Source organism: Pristiophorus japonicus, chromosome 8 (assembly GCF_044704955.1).
Source record: "Pristiophorus japonicus isolate sPriJap1 chromosome 8, sPriJap1.hap1, whole genome shotgun sequence".
Lineage (NCBI taxonomy): Eukaryota > Metazoa > Chordata > Chondrichthyes > Pristiophoridae > Pristiophorus > Pristiophorus japonicus.
This window is the reverse complement of record NC_091984.1, coordinates 75,821,609-75,846,143: the sequence shown is the minus strand read 5'-3', so window position 1 is coordinate 75,846,143 and position 24,535 is coordinate 75,821,609. Positions and strand designations below refer to the sequence as shown.

General features: G+C 45.3%; 1 protein-coding gene across 2 annotated transcripts in view; it reads left to right on the top strand.

The window, feature by feature from the left end:
• fggy (FGGY carbohydrate kinase domain containing) overlaps window positions 1–24,535 on the top strand; it is a 521,756-nt gene that overhangs the window by 146,064 nt on the left and 351,157 nt on the right. For both annotated transcript variants that reach the window (XM_070886941.1, XM_070886940.1), the window contains exon 6: window positions 10,826–10,941. In XM_070886941.1, coding sequence (XP_070743042.1) covers window positions 10,826–10,941 — 116 coding nt within the window. The remainder of the gene's footprint in view (window positions 1–10,825; window positions 10,942–24,535) is intronic.

Sequence of the window (24,535 nt, the reverse complement as noted above, 5' to 3'; positions counted from 1 at the left end):
ATGGAAGTTTAGCCAATTTAAATTTCTCCTAAGATGGCGTATGTGACCATTCCCAAAAAACCTTCTGGGGACTTAAGAAAAACCAGCGCACATTAAAAAATCGGTGCAGAAAGATGCTATTGTTTTTATGAGAAGATTTGGAGGGAGTCAAGAACACATTAAATATGCATCATCAAGTTTAATTTTTTCAAACTTAAAACGCAGGAAATGGATGCTTAATGGAATTCTTTAAGTTTTCATTTTTTAAAAACTGACACACCACCACTGAAAATCTCCAAACCGGGCTCGAGAATCAGAGCGTCGGCTGGCAGAATTGGTCCCTGCCCGGACACAAGTGCTCGGGGCGAGGCCCGTGGGGGGGAGGGTGGGGGAGCTGCAGAAGGCGAACAGAAGGCATGAGAAGCCTACACTACGCATCAAATGAAGCCCGGGGGTGGGGGGGGTTCTCGATCATTGCGCCTGCTCAGACCTGGGTGTGGTCCATACTAGGGCATCGACCTTGGGGAGAGACAACAAAGAATCTTGTCCTGCCTGCCATTTTGAGCTTTTGCAAAGGTACAATTGAATCATGGGGGCAATACTGACAATATCATACCTCGTGCAAGGCTTCTGCATGAAGGTGCTGCGGAGGAGACAATTAATTCGAAGTCATCGCATGAGGAACCTCAGAGCACGTCAGGTGATGGGCAGGAGGCCTTACCCACGTCGGGTATATCGAGACAGGTGTTCGTACCTGCACGTGAGTGACGCATACTGTGTCAGAAGGTTACATTTCCACAAAGAAGTTGTAACTGAGATCTGTGAGTTAGTAAAAGCAGACCTGCAACCTAGAAGCGTCAGGAGGACTGCTTTGTCAGTTGACGTGAAGGTTACAGCTGCACTTTCATTCTATGCATCTAGATCGTTCCAGGCTACAACTGGGGATGTGTGTGCCATTTCTCAACATGCAACACATCATCATCATAGGCGGTCCCTCGAACGAGGCTGACTTGCTTCCACACCTAAAGGGATGAGTTCATAGATGTTTCAATGGAAGACCTGATATTCCAGTCCTGAACTCCAGGGGTGGAAGATGCCTCTGCGTGAATTTTTTTAATGTGTGGTGACCATTGCACATCAACCACCACACAGGCTTAACAGAGCTAGGCTTTTATCCAGTGGCAAGGACAAACCAGCTCTGGAGACCTGCTCTGTGCACACATATCGCAGTGTGGGTTGGCACGTGCTGCCCTTGTGCCCTCGGCTCTTCTGAGCCCCGCACTCTCATTTGCCATACCTCAGTTACAATCACTCATCGCTCCTCCGCCATGATCTCTCGTCACTGATCTCTCACTGCTCCTTCGCCACAATCTCTCACCGCACCTCCGCACCAAACACTTAATAACAAAAGGTTATCCAGTATAAATCCCACTTACCAGCTCTAGGTCCGTAACCCTGCAGGTTACGGCACTTCAAGTGCCCATCCAAGCACATTTTAAATGTGGTGAGGGTTTCTGCCTCTAACATCTTTCCAGGCAGTGAGTTCCAGACCCCCACAACCCTCTGCATGAAGAAGCCCCCTCCCCTCCCCTCCCCTCAAATCCCCTCTAAACCTTCCACCAACTACCTTAAACCTATGTCCCCTTGTAATTGACCCCTCCACCAAGGAAAATAGGCCCTTGCTATTCACTATATCCAGGCTCCTCAAACTTTTATACATCTCAATGAGGTCTCCCCTCAGCCTCCTCTGCTCCAAGGAGAACAAACCCAGCCTATCCAATCTGTCCTCATAGCTAAGATTCTCCATTCTAGGCAACATCTTCGTAAATCTCCTCTGCACCCTCTCCAGTGCAATCACGTACTTCCTATAATACGGCGACCAGAACTGCATGCAGTACTCCAGTTGTGGCCTAATCAGTGTATTATACAATTTAAGCATAACGTCCCTGCTCTTGTATTCTATGCCTCGGCCAATAAAGACAAGCATTCCTTGTGCCTTCTTGACCACCTTATCCACCTAGCCTGCTACTTTCAGTACTGCACTGGAGTGTCAGTCTCTCTGGAGTGGGACTTGAACCTACAACCTTCTAACTCAGAGGCAAGGGTGCTACCAACTGAACCACAGCTGAAATTGAGAAGCAAAAGCAAGATTTTAGGAGAGAGAAGAATACAGAAAAAGAGACAAGTAGAAAAGGAGAAACAGAACAAAACTGCAACACAACTAGTTTAATTAAATTTACATAGTCAGTCCTGAATTGTGGAATGTATTTACTTTGGAATGAGGCTACATCTCACAATACTTTATAAATCTGAAAAGTAGATTTTATTTATACTGCAACTCAGTTTTAATTCAATTTTTGCTAAATTCAATTGTCACCAACTCACACCTTATTTTTTTCTTCTAATCCTCTGGCACCATCTCCCCCATCGAGTATCGCTTCTTGTTCCACCCCTCGACCTCTCCTTTAACATTCTTGTTCTCTACCTCCCAAGCCCCAGCCCAAGTATATCACCAAGACACCCTCACTTGTTTCCACCCTCAGCCTTTGCACTGAGTGACTCCTCATCCGGTGATTTCAATCTCCATCTCGTCTCACCTTGCCCTCTCTCCTCTCCTCCCTTAACCTCTCCCTCCATACAAACTCTCATTCATTTTCATGGCCACCCACTCAGCGCACATATCTGCATTCGGCAGCTAATTGCTGCACTATATGCCCGGAGGATTGACTACATAAAGTTCCCCATGACTGCCCAGGCAAAGCATGAAAGGACTGTGGGCTTCCCAAAGGTACAGGGCTGCACTGATTGTACCCACATCGCCTTGCGAGCACCTTTGGAGGATTCCGAGACGTACAGAAACAGAAAAGGCTTCCACTCCATTAATGTGCAGCTCGTGTGTGACGACATGCATCGTACCATTTCAGTTGATACAAGATACCCTGGGAGCACCCATGATGCGTTCATCCTACATGAGAGCGTTATATCTGCCATGTTTCAGCAGCAGCCAGAAGGGCAGAGCTTAGTACTGGGAGACAAAGGGTACGGCCTCGCCACCTGGATCATGATGACCTTATGTGTAACTCGGACAGAAGCTGAGCGGAATACAACATGCCACACATTGCGACATACAGCGTAATAGAGAGGATCATTGGCATCTTGAAACAGCATTTCTGATACCTGGACCATTCCGGCTGCTACTTGCAGATTGTTGGTCAGTTCACTGTTGTGTGCTGCATGCTGCATAACTTAGCCATCACGAGTCAGCAGCAGTTGGTAGTGGAAGACCCACTTGAGGTGAGAGTGGCTGATGATGAGGAGGAAGATGCAGATGACGAGGAGGAGGAGGATGAGGGCAAGGAAGCCATGCAACTACCTGAACCCGGAGCATGACGGCGGAGGAATGCGGGCTGTCGTGCCCCTTTAATGATTGCTCGAGCCTTGCCCCAACAGCTCATCCGTGAACGCTTTGCTGCCTGAAGGCTCAGCGACAACTATTCCACATGGACCATGTTTACTGTTTGGACCTGTTCCGTAATGTTGTGTTGTGTTAATGGAACAAATGATGGAAATTATTTTTGTTTACTTCAAAAAGTTTTGTTAATAATGGAACAAATAATGTAAATGATTCAGTTATAATTTAAAATATATTTTGTTCAAAAGTTTAACAGACATTTGTTTGTACTTAACTTAAATAAAAATATTCTTATATCAAACTTTGAAGTTTTCAATAAAGATCACTTACAAACTTTAAGACCACTTAGAAACTTCTAAACTTGTAAATTTACATAACTTACAAAAAACTTTTAATTTGAGAACAGTTACAACAGTAACAACAATAATAATAACAACAACAACAGCAAGAAAGGCTTCCCCAATCTCTCCTCCACCTTATTCTAAGATCGCCCGCTGCGCTTGGTCTTAGTGACTCCACCCCTGCCCACAGGCGGTGGCGCAGGGTTTCTCGGGTTGGTACCAAGCTTACTCTTTCAAACATCTCGGGTATAGCGCACTTCTTGATGGGAGGAGGGCAAGTGGCAATGTGGAGGGCCCGGCTTGGGCCTCTTCAGAGGCTGGTCTGGGGATTGGAGTGGGAGTGGCCGTTGATTCCGTCAATGAGCGCGGGGTCTGGGCGTGTTCCCTTATTGCAGCAGCTAACTCCAATGTTCCCTCCCTCTTGTGCCCCGACAACGTCTCAACTACCTCCGACATTCCATCCCTCATGTTCACCGACAGTGTCTCAGCTTCCTGTGACATGCCCTCCCTCATGTTGAGCATCATTGAACAGTGTGTCAACTGTTATGTTTAGAATAAGTCCACAAAACTGTATATTGTAAGCTCAAACTGTTGTGACCTTCGTCTCTTTAATGTAACTCCAGAGTGAGGAAGCCGCATGGTAGACTGCCTTTTAGACCTGCTTGCCCAGGGTGTGCAGGTGACCCTTGGATCTCCCACAGGTGCACCCCCTGTGGCAAGTTTTACACATTTGTAATGTTTACATACATAACATCAACTACCTGCAACATTCCCTCCCTCACGTTCACTGATAGTGTTTGAACTACCTGCGACATTCCCTCCCACATGTTCACTGACATTGTTTCAGTTGACCTAGACATTCCCTCCCTCATGTTCCTGGACAGTGTGCCCATTTCTCCTGAGAGTGGCGTTACTTCTCCCGACAATCCCGATACCTCATCACCCACCCCATTGATGTTGTCCAGGAGTGATCGGGTAAGATCAATGCTCTCCGCTCTCATTGCCATCATCTGAACCACATCTATTAGATCCTGCACCTCAGGAGAGAGCTGTCAAGCTCTTCTTTCCCTCCTCATCCTGGGTGTGGCTCGCTGCATCCCACTAGGATCTGCAGCCTGGGACAGTGGGGCCCTGGGTGTGCCTCGCTGCATCCCATTGGGACCCGCAGCCGAGGACGGTCGGGCTCTGGGTGTGCCTCGCTGCACCCCATTGGAATCCCCAGCCTCAGATGGTGGGAAACCATGGAATGTCCCACCAACACTTAAACCACTCAGGGAAGGGGGTGATACCTCAATGGGCGATACCTGCACCTCCTCAAGACTGAGTTCAACAATAGGGGCTTCATCCATCCCCTCCCCTTGCCCCTCACCTCCATGCTCTTGGTCTGGAAGGTGGGATTGGAAGATGTTCTCTTCAGGCTCGTCTGCATCTGAATCTTCTTCTGCATCATCAGGGTTGGCCTCAAGTTCTGCAACATATAACAGAACAGACAAATGGTTAGCAGCAGAGGAGGTGGCAGGGTGGATGGCATGAGTAGGCTCATGAAGAGGAAGTCTTGTTTGACAAATTTGCTGGAGTTCTTTGAAGGTGTAACAAACAGGGTGGATAAAGGGGAACCAGTGGATGTGCTGTATTTGGACTTCCAGAAGGCAGTTGCCAAGGTGCCACATAAAAGGTTACTGCACAAGATAAAAGTTCACGGCGTTGGGGTAATATATTAGAATGGATAGAGGATTGGCTAACTAACGGAAAACAGAAAGTCAGGATAAATGGTTCATTCTCTGGTTGGCAACCAGTAATTAGTGGAGTGCCACAGGGATCAGTGCTGGGACCCCAACTATTTACAATCGAGATAAACGACTTGGAAGAATGGACTGAGTATAATGTAGCCAAGTTTGTTGACGATACAAAGATGGGAGGAAAAACAATGTGTGAGGAGAACACAAAAAACCTGCAAAAGGACATAAACAGGCTAAGTGAGTGGGCAAAAATTTGGCAGATGTTGGAAAGTGTGAGGTTATGCACTTTGGCAGAAAAAAATCAAAGAGCAAGTTATTATTTAAATGGTGAAAGATTGCAAAGTGCCACAGTACAGCGGGACTTGGAGGTACTTGTGCATGAAACACAAAAGGATAGTATGCAGGTACAGCAAGTGATTTAGGAAGACCAATGGTATCTTGGCCTTTATTGCAAAGGGGATGGAGTATAAAAGCAGGCAAGTCTTGCTACAGCTATATAAGGTATTGGTGAAGCCACACCTGGAATACTGCGTGCAGTTTTGGTTTCCAAATTTACGAAAGGATATACTTGCTTTGGAGACAGTTCAGAGAATGTTCACTAGGTTGATTCCGGGTATGAGGTGGTTGACTTATGAGGAAAGGTTGAGTAGGTTGGACCTCTACTCATTGGAATTCAGAAGAATGAAAGGTGATCTTATCGAAAGGTATAAGATTATGAGGGGGCTTGACAAGGTGGATGCAGAGAGGATGTTTCCAGTGACGGGGGAGATTAGAACTAGAGGGCATGGTCTTAGAATAAGGGGCCGCCCATTTAAAACTGAGATGAGGAGAAATTTCTTCTCTCAGAGGGTTGTTAAATCTGTGGAATTCGCTGCCTCAGAGAGCTGTGGAAGCTGGGACATTGAATAAATTTAAGACAGAAATAGAGAGTTTCTTAAATGATAAGGGGATAAGGGGTTATGGGGAGCGGGTGGGGAAGTGGAGCTGAGTCCATGATCAGACCAGCCATGATCTTATTAAATGGCGGAGCAGGCTCGAGGGGCCGTATGGCCTACACCTGCTCCTATTTCTTATGTTCTTATGTTCACACAGCGCAGGCAGCAGGCTGATTTGAAGGACCATGATGAATGATAGCACATTGCATCAATCGAAGTGTAGCCGACGGAGACATCCCCATGAACTGAAGCATGGCTAGCCCATGCAGTACTTAACATTTAGCAAAGCCAGACTGAAATTTGCAGGACTTAACCTCGTCCTCGAGTGTGGGCCCAGCTTGTGCAGTGGTGGTTGCTTTTCTCCAGGCAGTACCCATCAAAGCAGCGACCTTCTCTTCCATCGGTGTCAGTGGCTGTAGATTTGCTTGGCCTCCTCCTGTTCGAGTTCCTTCCCTTTTGTTGTGTGCCATCTTCCTCTGCAAAGATGAAAACATAACTTTTTAGGGAGGGTGTATTTCTGCTTAGTGGGATATGTACAGCTGGTCACATTTACAATTGCAATTCCATTGAAGAAATGAAATTATTACTTACACTAACTACTTGACCAAGGTACTGCCACTTCTTGTACTGGCCTCCAGACCTCGGGGTGGACACCATTGCACAGTATTCATGGAAGACTGATTCCACAATTATTGAATCTTAAATCTTTAACGTTTATAAACGTGATCCTGCAAGAACAGCTCCATAAAGGGTCATTTTCACTTTGGGCACCGGCAGAAAACTAGCAATTGTGGATCGGCTGCCAGTCATACTTTTGTGTATCTGTAAAGCATGCACCCCCATGTTCCGCCACCAGGGAGTGCATCCCCTGAAGTCCCAAGGGATCCCAACATCCCTTGGGAGCACTGTACATAAGCCAGCTCCTAAGGCCTGTTCCTCACTCTGGAGTGTCTTATTAAAGACTGAGGTCACTGTTACTTTAACCTCCCTGTGAGCAGCCTCATCTTGTTAGGAACACAATAATACACCCCATCCAATGTTCCTTTCCATTGACTTCATATAACGGGTGGCCGATCTGCAACCTCAAGTTTTCCGCCTGCGACCAAAATGAAAATTACCCCCATAGTCTTCTTCAAAATATACTCGCTCCACGAATGACATGCTCTGCTATCATCCCTGCCTGTATCCCACTCATATGCACAGCAACCCCAGGGCCATTTTTCCTAGGATCATAGAGTAAGTCTTTATATTTTAAGTCTTCCCCTCTATATTTGTCTTCTCCTTCTTTATGAAAATGATACACATGAAAAGTATAAATAAAATAATCATAATCCGATAATAACTACAGAAGTAATAATGTTATTGAATGGTAACCAGTTCTAACGAACGGTCATCGACCTGGAACGTTAACTCTGTTTTTCTCCACAGAAGCTGCCTGATCTGCTGAGATTTCCAGCATTTTCTGTTTTTATTTCATTCCAGCATCCACAGTATTTTGCTTTTGTGTTGTTGTAGTCGTCTCCAGTAACCTTTAGTAATAGATAAAGAACTTCAGTGTAAACAGATACCTGAACAGGGTTTGAAAGCCACTGCCAGGCTCTGGTAGAGAGACTATACAAACACATCTGAAATCTAATGACATTATTCAGCTTCAATTACACATGCTGTCTCAAGTCTTTTTTGACTGCAGCTTACTTAAGGTCAAAATTTTACAAATGGTATTTAGATGCAAGCCCAAGGAAAAATTGAAAGTCCTGATTCTCATTCCAGGATGGTTTTGGGTGGCTGATTAAGAAAGTCACCCACTCCTCTAGAACTGAGGTCTGGGGTATTTGAACTCCCGGATCTCATTTAAATGCTGCGGGTCGACTTCCCATCCATTCCAGCTGGGTAGTTGGTGGGAAGCAGCAGAAAGTCGCGCTGGCCAGAGGCTGCCCGCAGAGACCAGGCAGCTAGTGGGATTGGCTGTAAAAGGGATCCTCGGAGATCTCCTAATCAGGAAGGAGAGACGAGTCTGCTTTCTTTTAGGGATACGGAGGAATACATATACCATATCGACATTGAAATATGTACACGTATGCTCTGCTGCTACAGAACCAGTCTTTTCTAGTCTGGAGACAATACACTTTACAACACTGCCTTTCTTCTACAATAAGTTAGATTTATTTAGCATTCATTATGTACAGAGAGATATCCTGGAGTGTTTAACAAGCAGTGGATAGGAAAATAGTGCCGGGCAATAAAACAAAGGCTTGCATTTATATAGCACCTTTCATGTCCACCGGACGTCCCAAAGTTTTTTTTAAACCGTATTCACTGTTGTAATGTAGGAAACATGGCAGCCAGTTTGCGCACAGCAAAATCCCACAAACACCAACGTGATAATGACCAGATAATCTGTTTTAGTGATGTTGATTGAGGGATAAATGTTGGCCAGTACGCCGGGAATAACTCCCCCGCTCTTCTTCGAAATAGTGCTATGGGATCTTTTACGTCCACCTGAGAGGGCAGGCATCTCGGGTTTAGCATCTGATCTAAAAATCAGCACCTCCAACAGTGCAGCACTCACTCAGTACTGCACTGGAGTGTCAGCCTAGATTTTTGTGCTCAAGTGTCTGGAGTGGGCCTTGAACCCACAACTTTCTGATTTAGAGGCAAGGGTGATAGCAACTGAGCCATGGCTGACACATATAAGGAGAAAGGGAAGAGGGCCATGAGGGGCCAAATGAAGAATCTTAAGGAGGCTTTTGAAGACAAGAAGGGAGGTGGCATTTGCCCCTACAATCAACATCCATTTGTCTGCTTTAATTGCCATATATTTACCCTTTCAATTACTATCCATTCCCTATACTTGGTCCGTGACCCTATCTGAGCTATCAGAGTGCACCTGCTAATGTGCTGGTCCCTCTGTGTTTGCTCCCTCACTGTTGCTTGTGAGACTTCCAACCTACAACATACAGAAGTTGCAATCCCTGCTAGCAGCAATACAGAGAGGAGTGAATCAATTGGTCAAGTACATTGGCAGTTGGACTCAGGTAGAGGGGGAACTGGGTAAAAGGGACCCTCTTTGCACTGATTTTTTAAATCAATAGAACATAGAAACATAGAAATCTACAGTGCAGAAGGAGGCCATTTTGGCCCATCGTGTCTGCACCGGCTGACAAAGAGCCGCACGGCCCTTCATCAGCAGCCCTAAAGGTTACAGACAAACCCATGAACAAGGACAGAAAGGCAAAGAGCACCCAGCCCAACCAGTCTGCCCCACACCACTGCAACACCCCTTATACTAAAAACATCTACACTCACCCCAACCAGAGCCATGTGATCTCCTGCCAGAGGCAAAAACCAGATAAAAACCCAGCCCAATTTAGGGAGAAAAAATTTGGGAAAATTCCTCTCCGACCCCTCCAGGCGATCGAAACGAGTCCAGGAGATCACCCTGGCCATATTCTATTCCCTGCAGTACTTACCATTATATCTGCGCCGACCAACAAAAGGTCATCTAGTCTAATCCCAGTTACCAGCTCTAGGTCCGTAACCCTGCAGGTTACGGCACTTTAAGTGCCCATCCAACCATCTCTTAAAAGTGGTGAGGGTTTCTGCATCCATCACTCTTCCAGACAGTGAGTTCCAAATCCTCACAACCCTCTGTGTAAAGAAGCCCCCCCTCAAATCCGCTCTAAACCTTCCACCAACCACCTTAAAACTATGCCCTCTCGTAATAGCCCCCGCCACCAATGGAAATAGACCCTTACTATCCATTATGTCCAGGCCCCTCAATATTTTGTACACCTTGATGAAGTCTCCTCTCAACCTCCTCTGTTCCAATGAGAACAAACCCAGCCTATCCAATCTCATAACTAAGATTCTCCATTCCAGGCAGCATCCTAGTGAATCTCCCCTGCACCCTCTCTAGTGCAATCATGTCCTATAATACGGCGACCAGAACTGCACGCAGTACTCCAGCTGTGGCCTAACCAAAGTATTATACAATTTAAGCATAACCTCCCTGCTCTTATATTCTATGCCTTGGTCAATAAAGGCAAGCATTCCGTATGCCTTCTTAACCACAATGACATGCTAACCAGGTTCCCAAAATTCTGTCAGTATGAAATCACCCATCCAGTAAGGAAAATTGAGGTTCTGGCAAAGTTTTGTGTTTCTCAGAAATTTTAGAAATCAATGTGATTGATTTTTTTTCCCGAAGTAAATAGTCAGAAGCAGAATCACTACTAAGTTGTTAATGATTTTGAAATTTTCATTGAAGAATACAGCTCCTTTGCATATTACATTGTATCTATAAAACCCCTCTGTAATATTGTAAAAGATGGGATTGAATTGGTGAGCAATTTATTTGAATTATTCATATGAATCCAGTGAGATATAGGCAGTAACTGTTTTCCTTGCCTTGTTTTGCAGATCTCTCTGTACTTTGGTTTGTAAATGGACCTACTCTGCAGAAACAGGCTGGGATGACTGCTTCTGGCAGCAAATTGGACTTGAGGATTTAACAGTTGACAACCACTCCAAAATAGGTACAATGCAATAGAAGTTGTTACCATACATGTGTTTATTTGGGTATTTTAACATGGGATATTTTGTATTTGTGTGCTGTTTATCATATACAGGCAACTCTCAATTATCTGGGTCCCTCGGGGATTGGGCTATGCCGGGTAAACGATTTCTCCGTGAGAGCGAGTTGACAGTATAGTTTATGCTTACAGTACTGCAGATGTGCTCTAACCAATAGCTGTAGCGCACCTTCTAATCCTTGAATTCTAGTCCTCTAGATCTAACGACCATTAGGCTTGTTGATTACTTCCTGTAACTGTTCATGGCATTTTAATGAATTATAAGAGGCAGTGGACCTGTGTGCGAGCAGCAGCGGGAGCTGAGGCAAGGCAGAGCGCTTAAAAGCAAGGCTCAACAGGCAACATTCAAAAGGAACATCAGAGTTTCAAAGTGACATCACACACACAGAATTTTAAATACTGTTACAACAGTTTCCCATTGCATCCGTGTGCAGATAATCGAGAATTGCCTGTAATGCAGATTTGTGGCTTGGTGCTGCAGCTATATATAGTTCCTGTAATGAAACAAAATTCCTAGCCTCATGCCTCGAGTACAGGAGGTTCTCCGACATGTTCGTGTGAGGTTGTTTCAGGCTCCCTCCAGCTGGCTGATCCAGAGAATATTTTGGCTTTAATTTGAAAGGGCACTGGATAGAAGCATTTTGGATCCATTATTGGTCCATTAATCCAAGGGTAGCCCACCAATAAAATAAATGAAAATGCACTCCTGCAAATCAATATTAGGTTTCGGTGGTTACAACACAGCATTCCTATTGGCTGAAACCTGGGCTAAAACTATGGTAAGTACTAAGTTTGCCTCAACCAATTAAAATCTAAATGGAAAACAGACTGCCATTCTAATGAGAATAATGTGTAGCCAGTGTGATGTTACACAGTTTAACTCATCAAGCACAAGTTTAATATTTGATTTTACCTCATGGCTAGGGCCACTAGAAAATTACAGTTGTGTTTTTAGCTTGGATTTTGTGAAAACCATGCAGCCCTCACAAGAATAATCTTACCCCTCACAGCTGCTTTCAGTGCTTAATGGTATATACTTCAGTGCAAGGAGTCGAGTAAATAAGGCACAGATAGACACATATAGATGAGGTATGATATCATAGCTAAATGAAACATGGCTGAAAGAAGGGCAAAGATGGCAGCTCACACTCTTCCTTACAAGGTTTTCAGAGGAAATAAAGAGGGGGATAAAAAAGGAGGGCGGGTCGCAATATTAAAAAAATAAACAATTGCAGCTGTGAGGAGGGATATGTAAGAAGAATCATCAAATGAGACTATATGTGTTATGTTCAGAATAAATCCACAAGACTGTATGTTGTAAGCTCAAACTGATGTGACCTTAGTCTCTTTAATCAAACTCCAGAGTGAAGAAGCAGCATGGCAGACAACCTTTTATACTCCCTTGCACGAGGTGTGCAGGTGACCCTTAGGTCTCCAACAGGTGCGTCCCCTGGTGGCAAGTCTTACACTATTATAAAGTTTACATATATAATATTACTCCCCTCCCCCCCGCCCCCTCCAAAGTCTTAGATACAAGTTATTTACAAGTTGAGGCGATCAGGGTCTCTTCGTTCCCGGGTCAATCGCCTGAGTTGAAATCTTGGCATGGGTGAGTTGGTCGGATCATTGCTGCACTGCAGCACGGCTGGTCTGATTGGACTGTCGGGCATGATGGGTTCATCCTCGTGATTGACAGCGAGGTCGATTGCTGGTTGGGTGTGTGTTGATGGATCAATGATGGTAATGTCCTCTTCAAACTGTTCTTGGTTGTCAGTGAATCGCAGTTTGGTCTGATCCAAATGCTTTCTGCACGTTTGTCCATTCAGAAGTTTGACAACAAACACTCTATTCCCCTCCTTGGCTAAAACAGTGCCAGCAAGCCATTTGGGACCATGACCGTAAATAAGAACAAATACAGGGTCATTAACCTCAATGTCACACGATACATGTCATGGTACATGTTATGCTGGTGATGTCGGGTGTTAGATCTCTTAATTTCCAATGAAATGCGAACTCCGGTTGTAGTTTCAATGTAATTTTATTCTGGCAGCAGCAACAAGCTTCTTGCTTTAAGCCAGGCCTTTGTCCTTCTGAGACCACATGGCCAAAATGGCTGCTCTTATACCTGGCTCAGTTTACAGAAAAGAACGCGCCTTCTTTGACCTTATTGGCTCAATTGATATACTGTTAACCTTTAATTGGCTCGCTACCAAAGGTCCTAAAATGTCAAGTTGATTGATGACTTAATGTAACATGCTCTCACTCACGTAGCATCTCTGACTTGGGGTCTGTGAATTCTCACAGCCTGTCTGAATGCAGCCTGTTTGAATTCTCTATCAATCCCCCCTTTGATTCTTTCACAAACTGAATCATAAAACATCAGGTATCACTAGTTAAACATTCCACAAAATAATTTCATACATGTTAATAGAGTTTCCTTCTAAAATTTGTTGATGTGTTTCGCCACATGTCCGGACTAGTAGCCTCCACACAAATTTACACCAACCCGAATTCCATCATGGCCACAATTGAAGTCTGGTTTTAGTAGGTTAATTAACCTTATTCCAATTGAATCCAAATCAATATCTTAATTCAACCAGTAAATAACCGTCCCTTAAGCATAACATACCCCTGTGCCACGTACAGACGGTCTGCTGGGACCTGCAAGGTGTCTCACCTTAGGGACAGCAGCTGCAGCCGCCTGGTCGCAACAACATTTAATCAACATAAACAAACAATATAAAAGTAAAATAATTACAATGAATAGAATTAAACCTTCCACCAATGAAGTTCCTATTGAACCTAGCCATTCAGTGGCTCCGCTCCACAAAGTGAATGATGGGGGTTGCTTAAGTTTTTCTACCTCCTTTTGGATATGCTCCGCTAGATGGGTAATTTCTTCGGAGCTATCTGGGATATACGTGCAACACTCAGTTCCGAATAGGACGCAAGTACCTCCCTTTTCAGCCAGGATGTAGTCAAGGGCCAGTCTATTCTGTAGGGCTATTGTGCGGATTGCTTCCATTTCTGCATTGATTTTAACTAGGGCCTCTGAGGTATAAGAACATAAGAAATAGGAACAGGAGTAGGCCATCTAGCCCCTCGAGCCTGCTCCGCCATTCAACAAGATCATGGCTGATCTGGCCATGGACTTAGCTCCACTTACCCGCCCGCCCCCCATAACCCTTAATTCCCTTATTGGTTAAAAATCTATCTATCTGTGACTTGAATATATTCAATGAGCTAGCCTCAACTGCTTCCTTGGGCAGAGAATTCCACAGATTCACAACCCTCTGGGAGAAGAAATTCCTTCTCAACTCGGTTTTAAATTGGCTCCCCCGTATTTTGAGGCTGTGCCCCCTAGTTCTAGTCTCCTCGACCAGTGGAAACAACCTCTCTGCCTCTATCTTGTCTATCCCTTTCATTATTTTAAATGTTTCTATAAGATCACCCCTCATCCTTCTGAACTCCAACGAGTAAAGACCCAGTCTACTCAATCTATCATCATAAGGTAACCCCCTCATCTCCGGAATCAGCCTAGTGAATCGTCTCTATACCCGCTCCAAAGCCAATATATCCTTCCTTAAGTAAGGCGACCAAAACTGCATGCAGTACTCCAGGTGCGGCCTCACCAATACCCTGTACAGTTGCAGAAGGACCTCCCTGTTTTTGTACTCCACCTCTCTCGCAATGAAGGCCAACATTCCATTTGCCTTCCTGATTACCTGCTGCACCTGCAAACTAACTTTTTGGGATTCATGCTCAAGGACCCCCAGGTCCCTCTGCACCGCAGCATGTTGTAATTTCTCCCCATTCAAATAGTATTCCCTTTTACTGTTTTTTGTCCCCAAGGTGGATGACCTCACACTTTCCGACATTGTATTCCATCTGCCAAACCTTAGCCCATTCGCTTAACCTATCTAAATCTCTTTGCAGCCTCTCTGTGTCCTCTACACAACCCGCTTTCCCACTAATCTTTGTGTCATCTGCAAATTTTGTTACACTACACTCTGTCCCCTCTTCCAGGTCATCTATGTATATTGTAAACAGTTGTGGTCCCAGCACCGATCCCTGTGGCACACCACTAACCACCGATTTCCAACCCGAAAAGGACCCATTTATCCCAACTCTCTGCTTTCTGTTAGCCAGCCAATTCTCGATCCATGCTAATACATTTCCACTGAGCCCGCGTACCTTTATCTTCTGCAGTAACCTTTTGTGTGGCACCTTATCGAATGCCTTTTGGAAATCTAAATACACCACATGCATCGGTACACCTCTATCCATCATGCTAGTTATATCCTCAAAGAATTCCAGTAAATTAGTTAAACATGATTTCCCCTTCATGAATCCATGCTGCGTCTGCTTGATTGCACTATTCCTATCTAGATGTCCCGCTATTTCTTCCTTAATGATAGTTTCAAGCATTTTCCCCACTATAGATGTTAAACTAGCCGGCCTATAGTTACCTGCTTTTTGTCTGCCCCCTTTTTTAAACAGGCGTTACATTAGCTGCTTTCCAATCCGCTGGTACCTCCCCAGAATCCATAGAATTTTGGTAGATTATAACGAATGCATCTGCTATAACTTCCGCCATCTCTTTTAATACCCTGGGATGCATTTCATCAGGACCAGGAGACTTGTCTACCTTGAGTCCCATTAGCCTGTCCAGCACTACCTGCCTAGTGATAGTGATTGTCTCCAGGTCCTCCCTTCCCACATTCCTGTGACCAGCAATTTCTGGCATGGTTTCTGTGTCTTCCACTGTGAAGACCGAAGCAAAATAATTGTTTAAGGTCTCAGCCATTTCCACATTTCCCATTATTAAATACCCCTTCTCATCTTTGAAGGGACCAACATTTACTGTAGTTCTTCGAAGGGACCAACATTTACTTTAGTTCTTCTAAGGGACCAACATTTACTTTAGTCATTGGCTACCCGTTCCACAACGGATGCCATGTTAATGGATTCCTTTGCCAGTCTGGCGGTCCTATACCTGGGATCAGAATGGCAAAGAACCTCTCTGTTTCTGTGATAGCTCTCTTAGGACGGTGTAAATGTTCCAACAGTGACTTTATATGATACATATATAGCACAATGTAGGCTAAATAGCAGGATCCTGTCCAATTCAATAGGTGCCATTATAGGCAATGAATGTTAGCTGTTTCGTTGTCAGCAACACTCCGGGCCTGTCCAGGCTTTTCCATCTGTTTTATTCAGAATCCCTGTTACATTAAGAATTCCCACATTGGCCCAGTTTGGACAGTTCCGTGGCTTGATTACATTATAATTTCGGGAGCAGTTACTATACCCCATATTTTGGCCTTCTTTGATGTTTCTAATCAGACAGACCGATTCCCTCGGTCTTCCTATTCCCGTTGTATTAGTGATACCAAAAAATGGGGGCCGTTTGGAATTATTGTGCCACGGTTGGTATCCCCCTTCAAAGGTAGTCAGATTGTAACCTGCTGACTTCCATTTACGTGCCCAGTTTTCTGTATCCTGAAACGGATTGCCTATTTTGTTTTGATTAATTATCCACTCAGCCATTTCCGTGATATTCAAGGGTACTGGCCTCAAGGGAATCCCTCCCTTTGAGTGAATAGGAATATGCGCACACACCCAACAACTAGAAATGTTACCTTGTTTGGCATAAATGTATGACAAATATAAAAAGGTATTTACATGTAATTCCCTTGCTACCCTACTATTTCCCTTTGCTGCAGAGGGCCGGCTAGTAAGAAGTAGGCAAATGCCTAGAATACCTACAGTCAGTAATACGTAAATTTATACATTTTGGCAAAAAGTAATTGTCCTTATTAGATTTCAGCTTCAGTTATGGGTGCTCGTTTAACATGTGAGGCGTGGATCCAGGCTTTCTTTCCTTGGACTTTAACAGCTGCCTGGGTGGTCAATAACACTTGATAAGGTCCCTCCCACTTGGCACCCAAAGGTTCTTTATGCAACTTTTTCACATACACCCAGACTCCCGGGATGATGTCGTGTCCTCCTTCGGGTGGATTAGCCCAAGCTGCTGATACCTGTCGGGAAACAGAACTAATAGCATTAGTTAGGTCCTGACATTATGATAAACAAAGTGTCACTCATTAAGTGAACATCAGCTTTCCGTAAATCGATAGTTCCTGGCAGCGACATGGGTCTTCCTGTTATAATTTCAAATGGGCTTAGACCTGTAGTTCTGTTCGGGGTTGCCCTAATACTACATAGCACTATTGGTAGTGCCTGGGGCCATGGTGTTCCTTCTTGGTGATAGTTCGATTCATTCGCTCCACTTATCCTGATGATTGTGGATGATAAGGACAGTGTAAACCCCACGTAATGTTCAGTAACCTACAGACCTCTTGGCAGACAGCACCTGTGAAGTGTGTTCCCTGATCTGAGTCAATGCTACTCGGGACTCCCCATTGGGGAATGTAATCCTTACACAAGACCTTTGCAGTGTGATTGGCTGTGGCTCTTTTAGTTGGGACAGCTTCTACCCATCTAGAGAATCTGTCGACCATGACAAGAATATTAGTGTATCCTTGGCATGAAGGAAGAGATATATAATCAACCTGCAGATGCTGGAATGGTCCGACAGGGGCAGGGGGCCTCAGTTGGGGCATTACCGTGATGGGTCCAGAATTATTTTTCTGGCAGACCACAGAACGGTCTGCTACTAGCTGGGCATGTTTTTTAAGTCGCCGACCCCACCAGCTTTTCTGGAACCGTGCCGTCATCTGTTGTGAGACCAAGTGTCCCCACGAGTGGATCTGTTGGGCTAAAAAGGCATAAGCGCTTGTGGCGCGACTGGCTTGTCGGTAATTCTTTGTCTCCAGACACCATCTTCGCATAGCTTAATTCCTGCCTCAATCCATATCCATTTTTCCTCTCGGGAACACTCGCCTTGCTTTGTTTGAAGGTCTCGTGTCAGAGTCCTGAGTGCTTTCAATCTGCACATCTGTGTTGGTTCTTCTGGGGGAACGCCCTATGAGGCGGCATCTTTAGCTGCCTGGTCGGCTCGGGCATTTCCCTGTGCTTCTGTGGTATTTTCCTTGGTATGGGCCTTACACTTCAGGATGGACACTTCCTGGTATAATTGTATGGCCTCTAGTAAGTCTCGGACTTCTTTTCCATTTCGGATAGGTATACCAGCAGCAGTGAGGAATCCTCTTTTCCGCCATAACAGACCAAAATCGTGAGCGACTCCAAAAGCATAACGCGAATCTGTGTAGACATTAGCTGTCTGTACTTCTGCTATTCTGACAGGGCCCGCAACTCGGCCTGTTGTACTGACATTCCTGAGGGTAAACATCCTTTTGCCACTACCTCATATAAGGTTGTAACTGCCCATCATGCTTTTCTGGTACCATTGTCAACAAAGGAGGAACCATCTGTAAACAGGATGAGGTCTGGGTTGTGTAGAGGCTCCTCTGCTGCTAAGGCTGCTTCTTCTGTTTCTTTTAAAATCTCCACGCAGTCATGCTCTTCACATTCTCTCCCCTCTTGCTCCCTCGATTCTGACATCGGGAGCATAGTTGCGGGATTAACCGGGCTGGCCCGGACAATATGGAGATTAGGAGCTTCCAAAACTGCTGTCCAGTGGGTCCATTTAGCTGCTGTCACCTGAGACATTCTATTCATAGACAGCAAAGCATGTACGGTGTGGGGACACTTAACAATCAGCTTTTGGTCGAGGACTAGACCCGCAGTGGTCATTACCGCTCGACATGTAGCTTCCATGGCCCTTAGGCAACTTCCCCATCCGAGAGCTACCGCATCCAGTTTTGCCGAATAATAGCCAATAGGTCTTTGCCAATCCCCATGTTCTTGTGTCAGTATAGCTGTCATATATCCTTCTTTCTCATGGACAAACAGGGTAAATGGCTTACCACTGTCGGGGATTCCCAGAGCCGGTGCCGAACACAAAGCCTTTTTCAAACTCAGGAAGGCCTCTTGCTGTTCCTTAGTGAGCGTGAAGGCTTCTTTAGAAGCACGTTTCCCCTTTAAAATATCATTCAGTGGCTAAGCAAGCTGTGTGAAGGAATCAATCCAATTTCTGTTAAAGTTACACAATCCCAAAAAAGACCTTGGTTCCTGAATAGTGGTGGGTTTTTTAGCAGCCCAAATGGCTGCAGTTCTATCCTGGGTAAGTTCTCTCTTTCCTTGTGAAATCATTTGTCCCAGGTATACAACCTCTTCTTGGGATATTTGTGCTTTGTCGATGCTGGCTTTATGTCCTTTCAGCCAAAGGTGGTCCAGCAAAACTCGTAAATCTTGTTCATGCTGTTCTTCCATGTTTGAAGCTAGCAGGATATCGTCTACATATTGGATGACTGTGGATGACAGGGGAGGTAATTCTCGCAAATGACTTTGTAAAGCCATGTGAAATACCGTAGGGCTGTTGTGGAAACCCTGTGGTAACCGGGTCCAAGTATATTGTTGTCCTTGGACAGTGAGAGCAAACCACTGTTGAACCTCCGGTGCCAGAGGCACCGACCAAAATCCGTTGGCCATGTCTATAACCGAGAAATATTTATGTTCCGGTTTGAGGGCATTAAAAATGATGGAGGGATCTGCGACCAAAGGAGCTTTTTGATCAATACACTGGTTAGCTTTCCTATAATCGACAATCAAACGCCAAGTCTCATTAGATTTCTGTACCGGCCACACGGGGCTATTGGAGAAGCTATGCGTTTTAATAAGCACCCCTTGTTTCTCCAATTGCTGAATAACCGGTAAGATTCCCGCGATGGCAGTTGGACTGATGGGATACTGTTTAGTGCATGGAGGCTTGGTCCCGGTAAATGACACAGGCTCCATCTGGAGTAGGCCACAATCGTTCTTATCTTTAGCCCATATTGGGTGTTCCTTCAATTCTTCTTTCTTCAAAGTTCTAATTGACCATGTCACCCGACCATTCTCGAAATGCAACCATGAATCTATTTGGATTATAACGTCCATTCCCAAAAGGGGTTGATGTACTGGGCCTATCCAGACCGGCGTGGTTAGTTCATGTGGACCCAGCCCTATAAGTACCGGTGTTGTCCTTTTAATTTCCATTTTATGGTCCCCAACTCCATAGGCTGTACGTGCCCTACCATCCAACGACAAAAAGTCTTCATATTGTAGGGGTAAGCATGTTAATTCCGCCCCGTGTCTAAAAGACAGTCCACATCCTTATCGCCCACCCTCACAGTTAGATATAGCCCATCTCCCCTTTGTTGTTTAAGTGCGAGGAGTGGGGCCAGGGTGGGCTCTAATCGTTTTTTGCTATCCCAAGTAACTCCTTCTGTTGTTGTATTGTCACTCGCTTAAATGCTTCTATGAGGTCATTATCTTGTGACAAGCCTGGTTTGTTGGCTGAATTGTATCCCTGGCTGCGTCCTCTTCCCCGGCCGCGACCTTGCTGTTTTGCCCTGCACGTCTTGGCCCAGTGACCTTCTTTCCCACAATAATGACATTTTCCGGGTAATTTTCCAAATAACTATTTATCGGAATCCTTGGATTTCCATCTCATAGCCTGTACAGCTCGGACTTTAGCTCCCATATGCCGATCTAATTGGTTATATCGATCCACCAATGCTGCAAAGGTAGTTCCTCTACCTTCCCAGTCCGGTAACACTACCTTCAGCATTTTGGACAGTTCTGGCTTTAGACCTGCCACGAAAGCTGCTTTCAGGGGTCCAAACACTTGTTCATCCATTTCCTCATCCGTATTATTCATACCCGAATGTTCTAGCCACGTGCATCTAAACCGCTCGTCATACTCCAGGACCTCCTCTGTTCCTTTCTGTTGGCAGGCTGCAATTTTTCCCCAGTCTGTCTTAGCTGGACTGAAGGCTTGCAGCCAGTGTTTAATCGCCTCCCAGCCTGCATCTAAATCTTGCTCATCCTGCCCCAAAGCTTCTTCTACCTTGTCGTGCAATTTTCTTCCCTGTGTTTTTGGCACCATTATGGTCAAAATTTGCACTCCGTCCCAGGGATGAAGTTGATATATATTTCTTAAGCGGTCCAATTGGTCCCACGTTTTCACTACCCCTTTCTTTGGATTGGGCAATTCCTTGGACCATTTATCAATTTTCTCTGGGTCTGCCAGATCATGAAATAAGTATTCTGTATACACCCTTTTCCTCGTTTTTTTTGGTTCCATCCTCATCCGCGGTCTCTTCTGATTTGACTACAACTCGTCTTTTTTTAAACGGGGCAAAGCGCACCCCTAATTTTTCATCCTCCGACCCTGTATCGTCAGAGGATTCAGAATCCGTATCTATTCCTCGGTCGTGTCCTCGGGTTTGCGCTTTTAATTTATCCAAACATGGGTACCCTGGGAATTGACTGATCCATTTTCCTTTTCCTATTACTGTCTCTTGACCAAATGATTTTTCCATTCTTTAATTTCACCTTTAAGATCTTTAACTTCCGCTTCCGACTTTTCAAATTCAAGTCTTTTCTGTCGCAGCTGTGCACAAACAGCTTGCAATTGGTCCTTTGTACTGGTCTGGTCCCTGTCATGTTGGGAACACGTTATAATTTCATTCCGCTGTCGGATCTGTCCCATAACGGTTAGGGACCATCGGATTCGCTCTTTATTTTTCATATGGGTCGTTTTTCCCCAGATCCTTTTGATCTCGTCCAAGGACCATTGTCCTTTGGAGGTTCCGTACTTTTGTTCGATCTAAATACAAGTTTTAGATAAGTTGAATTGTTGCTCTATGTATTCTTTCAACTGTTGGAGGATTTCATCTATCGAAACCTCAAGTGGTGCCTGCCCACCTTTAACAGTTGTAGGCAATTCTTTGCTCTTATCTCTTCCTGCCATAATACTTATTTCTTTACTGGGGTCTCGAGTCGTAGGCTTTCCAGCCGATCAGTGGGTCGGTGATTAATTAACTAACACACCGCCGAAGTTAGACGTCTATGGGACCTCGAGCCGACTACCAACCGGAGGGTTCGCAAACTGGAGGCTTTCGGAATCGCGTAGAAGGAGAGGCGAATTTAGATTTTTGACCGAGGACTTTTATAAAGAGGAGTCTTTACCTCAGTATGTAGATCCGATGTCCAAAATTCAGCTTCTTCCTTCAGCGATCGTGTTCGTGACGCCAAAATTGTTAGATCTCTTAATTTCCAATGAAATGCGAACTCCGGTTGTAGTTTTAATGTAATTTTATTCTGGCAGCAGCAACAAGCTTCTGGCTTTTAGCCAGGCCTTTGTCCTTCTGAGACCACATGGCCAAAATGGCTGCTCTTATACCTGGCTCAGTTTACAGAAAAGAACGCGCCTTCTTTGACCTGATTGGCTTAATTGATATACTGTTAACCTTTAATTGGCTCGCTACCAAAGGTCCTAAAATGCCAAGTTGATTGATGACTTAATGCAACATGCTCCCACTCACGTAGCATCTTTGACTTAGGGTCTGTGAATTCTCACAGCCTGTCTGAATGCAGCCTGTTTGAATTCTCTATCACCGGGTTTCTACATGATCATTGCGATCCGGGTGGACTAAGGAGAGCCTGGTTTTGAGTGCTCTCTTCATTAACAATTCTGCCGGGGTTGCATCCGGTTGCTGAGCAGAACCCGAGATAACCAGGTCTGCAGGGAACCATCCCCCATGCATTTCAAGCTCTGCTTGATAGTTTGGACTGCCCCTTCCGCTTGACCATTGGATGCGGGCTTAAACGGGGCAGACCTGACATGTTTGATGCCATTGCGGGTCATGAACTCGTTGAATTCCGAGCTGATGAAACATGGTCCATTGTCACTAACAAGGACATCGGGCAAACCATGGATGGCGAATGTGGCCCGGAGGCTTTCAATGGTGGCAGTGGATGTATATGATGACATTATTACACATTCAATCCATTTAGAGTAAGCGTCCACTGCTACTTGGAAATCTAGGTGGACCCTGGACCACGGTTTGGAGGGCCATGACCACAGACTCAGTGGGGCATCCCTTGGTGCATTGCTCAACTGTGAGCAAGTGTTACATTGGTGTACGTATGACTCCAATTCCGAGTCAATGCCGGGCCACCAAACGTGCGACCTGACTATGCCTGGGTGGGTACTGTGTAGGTCGCGTACAAACGTTTCCCTGCCTTTTTTTGGCAAAACCACGCGATTCCCCCATAGGAGACAATCCGATTGGATGGACATTTCATCCTTGCGTTGGTAAAATGGCTTAATTTCATCTTTTATTTCCCCAGGAACAGCGACCAGCTCCCATTAAGGACGTAGTTTTTAACTAGTGATAGCACAGGGTCCTGGCTAGTCCAGGTCCTGATCTGGCGAGCCGTGATGGGTGACTCCTCGCTCTCAAAAGCATCCATTACAAGGAGCAAGTCTGCGGGTTGCGCCATTTCCACCCTGGTGATGGGCAATGGTAGTCGGCTGAGGGCATCAGCACAGTGCCTGGTCTGTGGCGGATTACATAGTCATATGCAGATAATGTTAGTGCCCAACTTTGGATGCGGGACGAAGCATTGGTGTTAATATCTTTGCCTTCTGAAAATGGCGAAGTGAGCAGTTTGTGGTCGGTTTCGAGCTCGAACCGGAGTCCAAATAGGTATTGGTGCATTTTCTTAACCCCATATACGCATGCTAATGCTTCTTTCTCAACCATACTGTAGGCTCTTTCAGCCTTAGATAAACTCCTGGACGCATATGCGACCAAGTTGCAGTTTGCCTGACACATTGGCTTGCTGTAACACACAACCGACGCCGTACAAAGATGCATCACAAGCTAGAACTAAACGTTTACACGGGTCATGCAATACAAATAACCTGTTAGAACATAGCAGATTTCAGGCCTTATCGAAGGCTGTCTCTTGAGATTTACCCCAAACCCAGTCGTCACTCTTGCATAGCAATAAATGCAAAGGTTCCAGCAAAGTGCTCAACCGCGGTAGAAAGTTACCAAAATAGTTGAGTTCCAGGAACGAATGCAGCTCCGTCACATTCTGTGGTCTGGGTGCATTCTTGATGGCCTCCGTCTTAGAGTGCGTGGGTCTGATGCTGTCTGTCTGCAATCTTTCTCCCAAAAAATTCGACCTCTGGCACCAGGAAAACACACTTGGAGCACTTCAGCCTGAGTCCCACTCTGTCCAGTTGCTTTAGAACCTCTTTCAGGTTGTGCATTGAACGGTGGTGTCACGACCAGTGATCAGGATATCGTCTTGGAACACAACAGTGCGCGGAACCGATTTCAGCAGACTCTCCATGTTCCTCTGGAAGATGGCAGCAGCCAAGCGAATCCAAAAAGGTCATCTCTGGTATATGAACAGTCTTTTGTGCGTGTTGATGCACGTCAATCTTTTTGAAGATTCAGCCAGCTCCTGTGTCATGTAAGCAGAGGTTAAATCCAGCTTGGTGAATGACTTCTCCCCTGCTAACATTGCGAACAGGTCCTCCACTTTGGGTAGTGGGTACTGGTCCTGTAACGAGACTCGGTTGATCGTTACTTTGTAGTCTCCGCAGATTCTGATCGTGCCATCGCTTTTCAACACCGGAACAATTGGACTGGCCCACTCGTTGAACTCG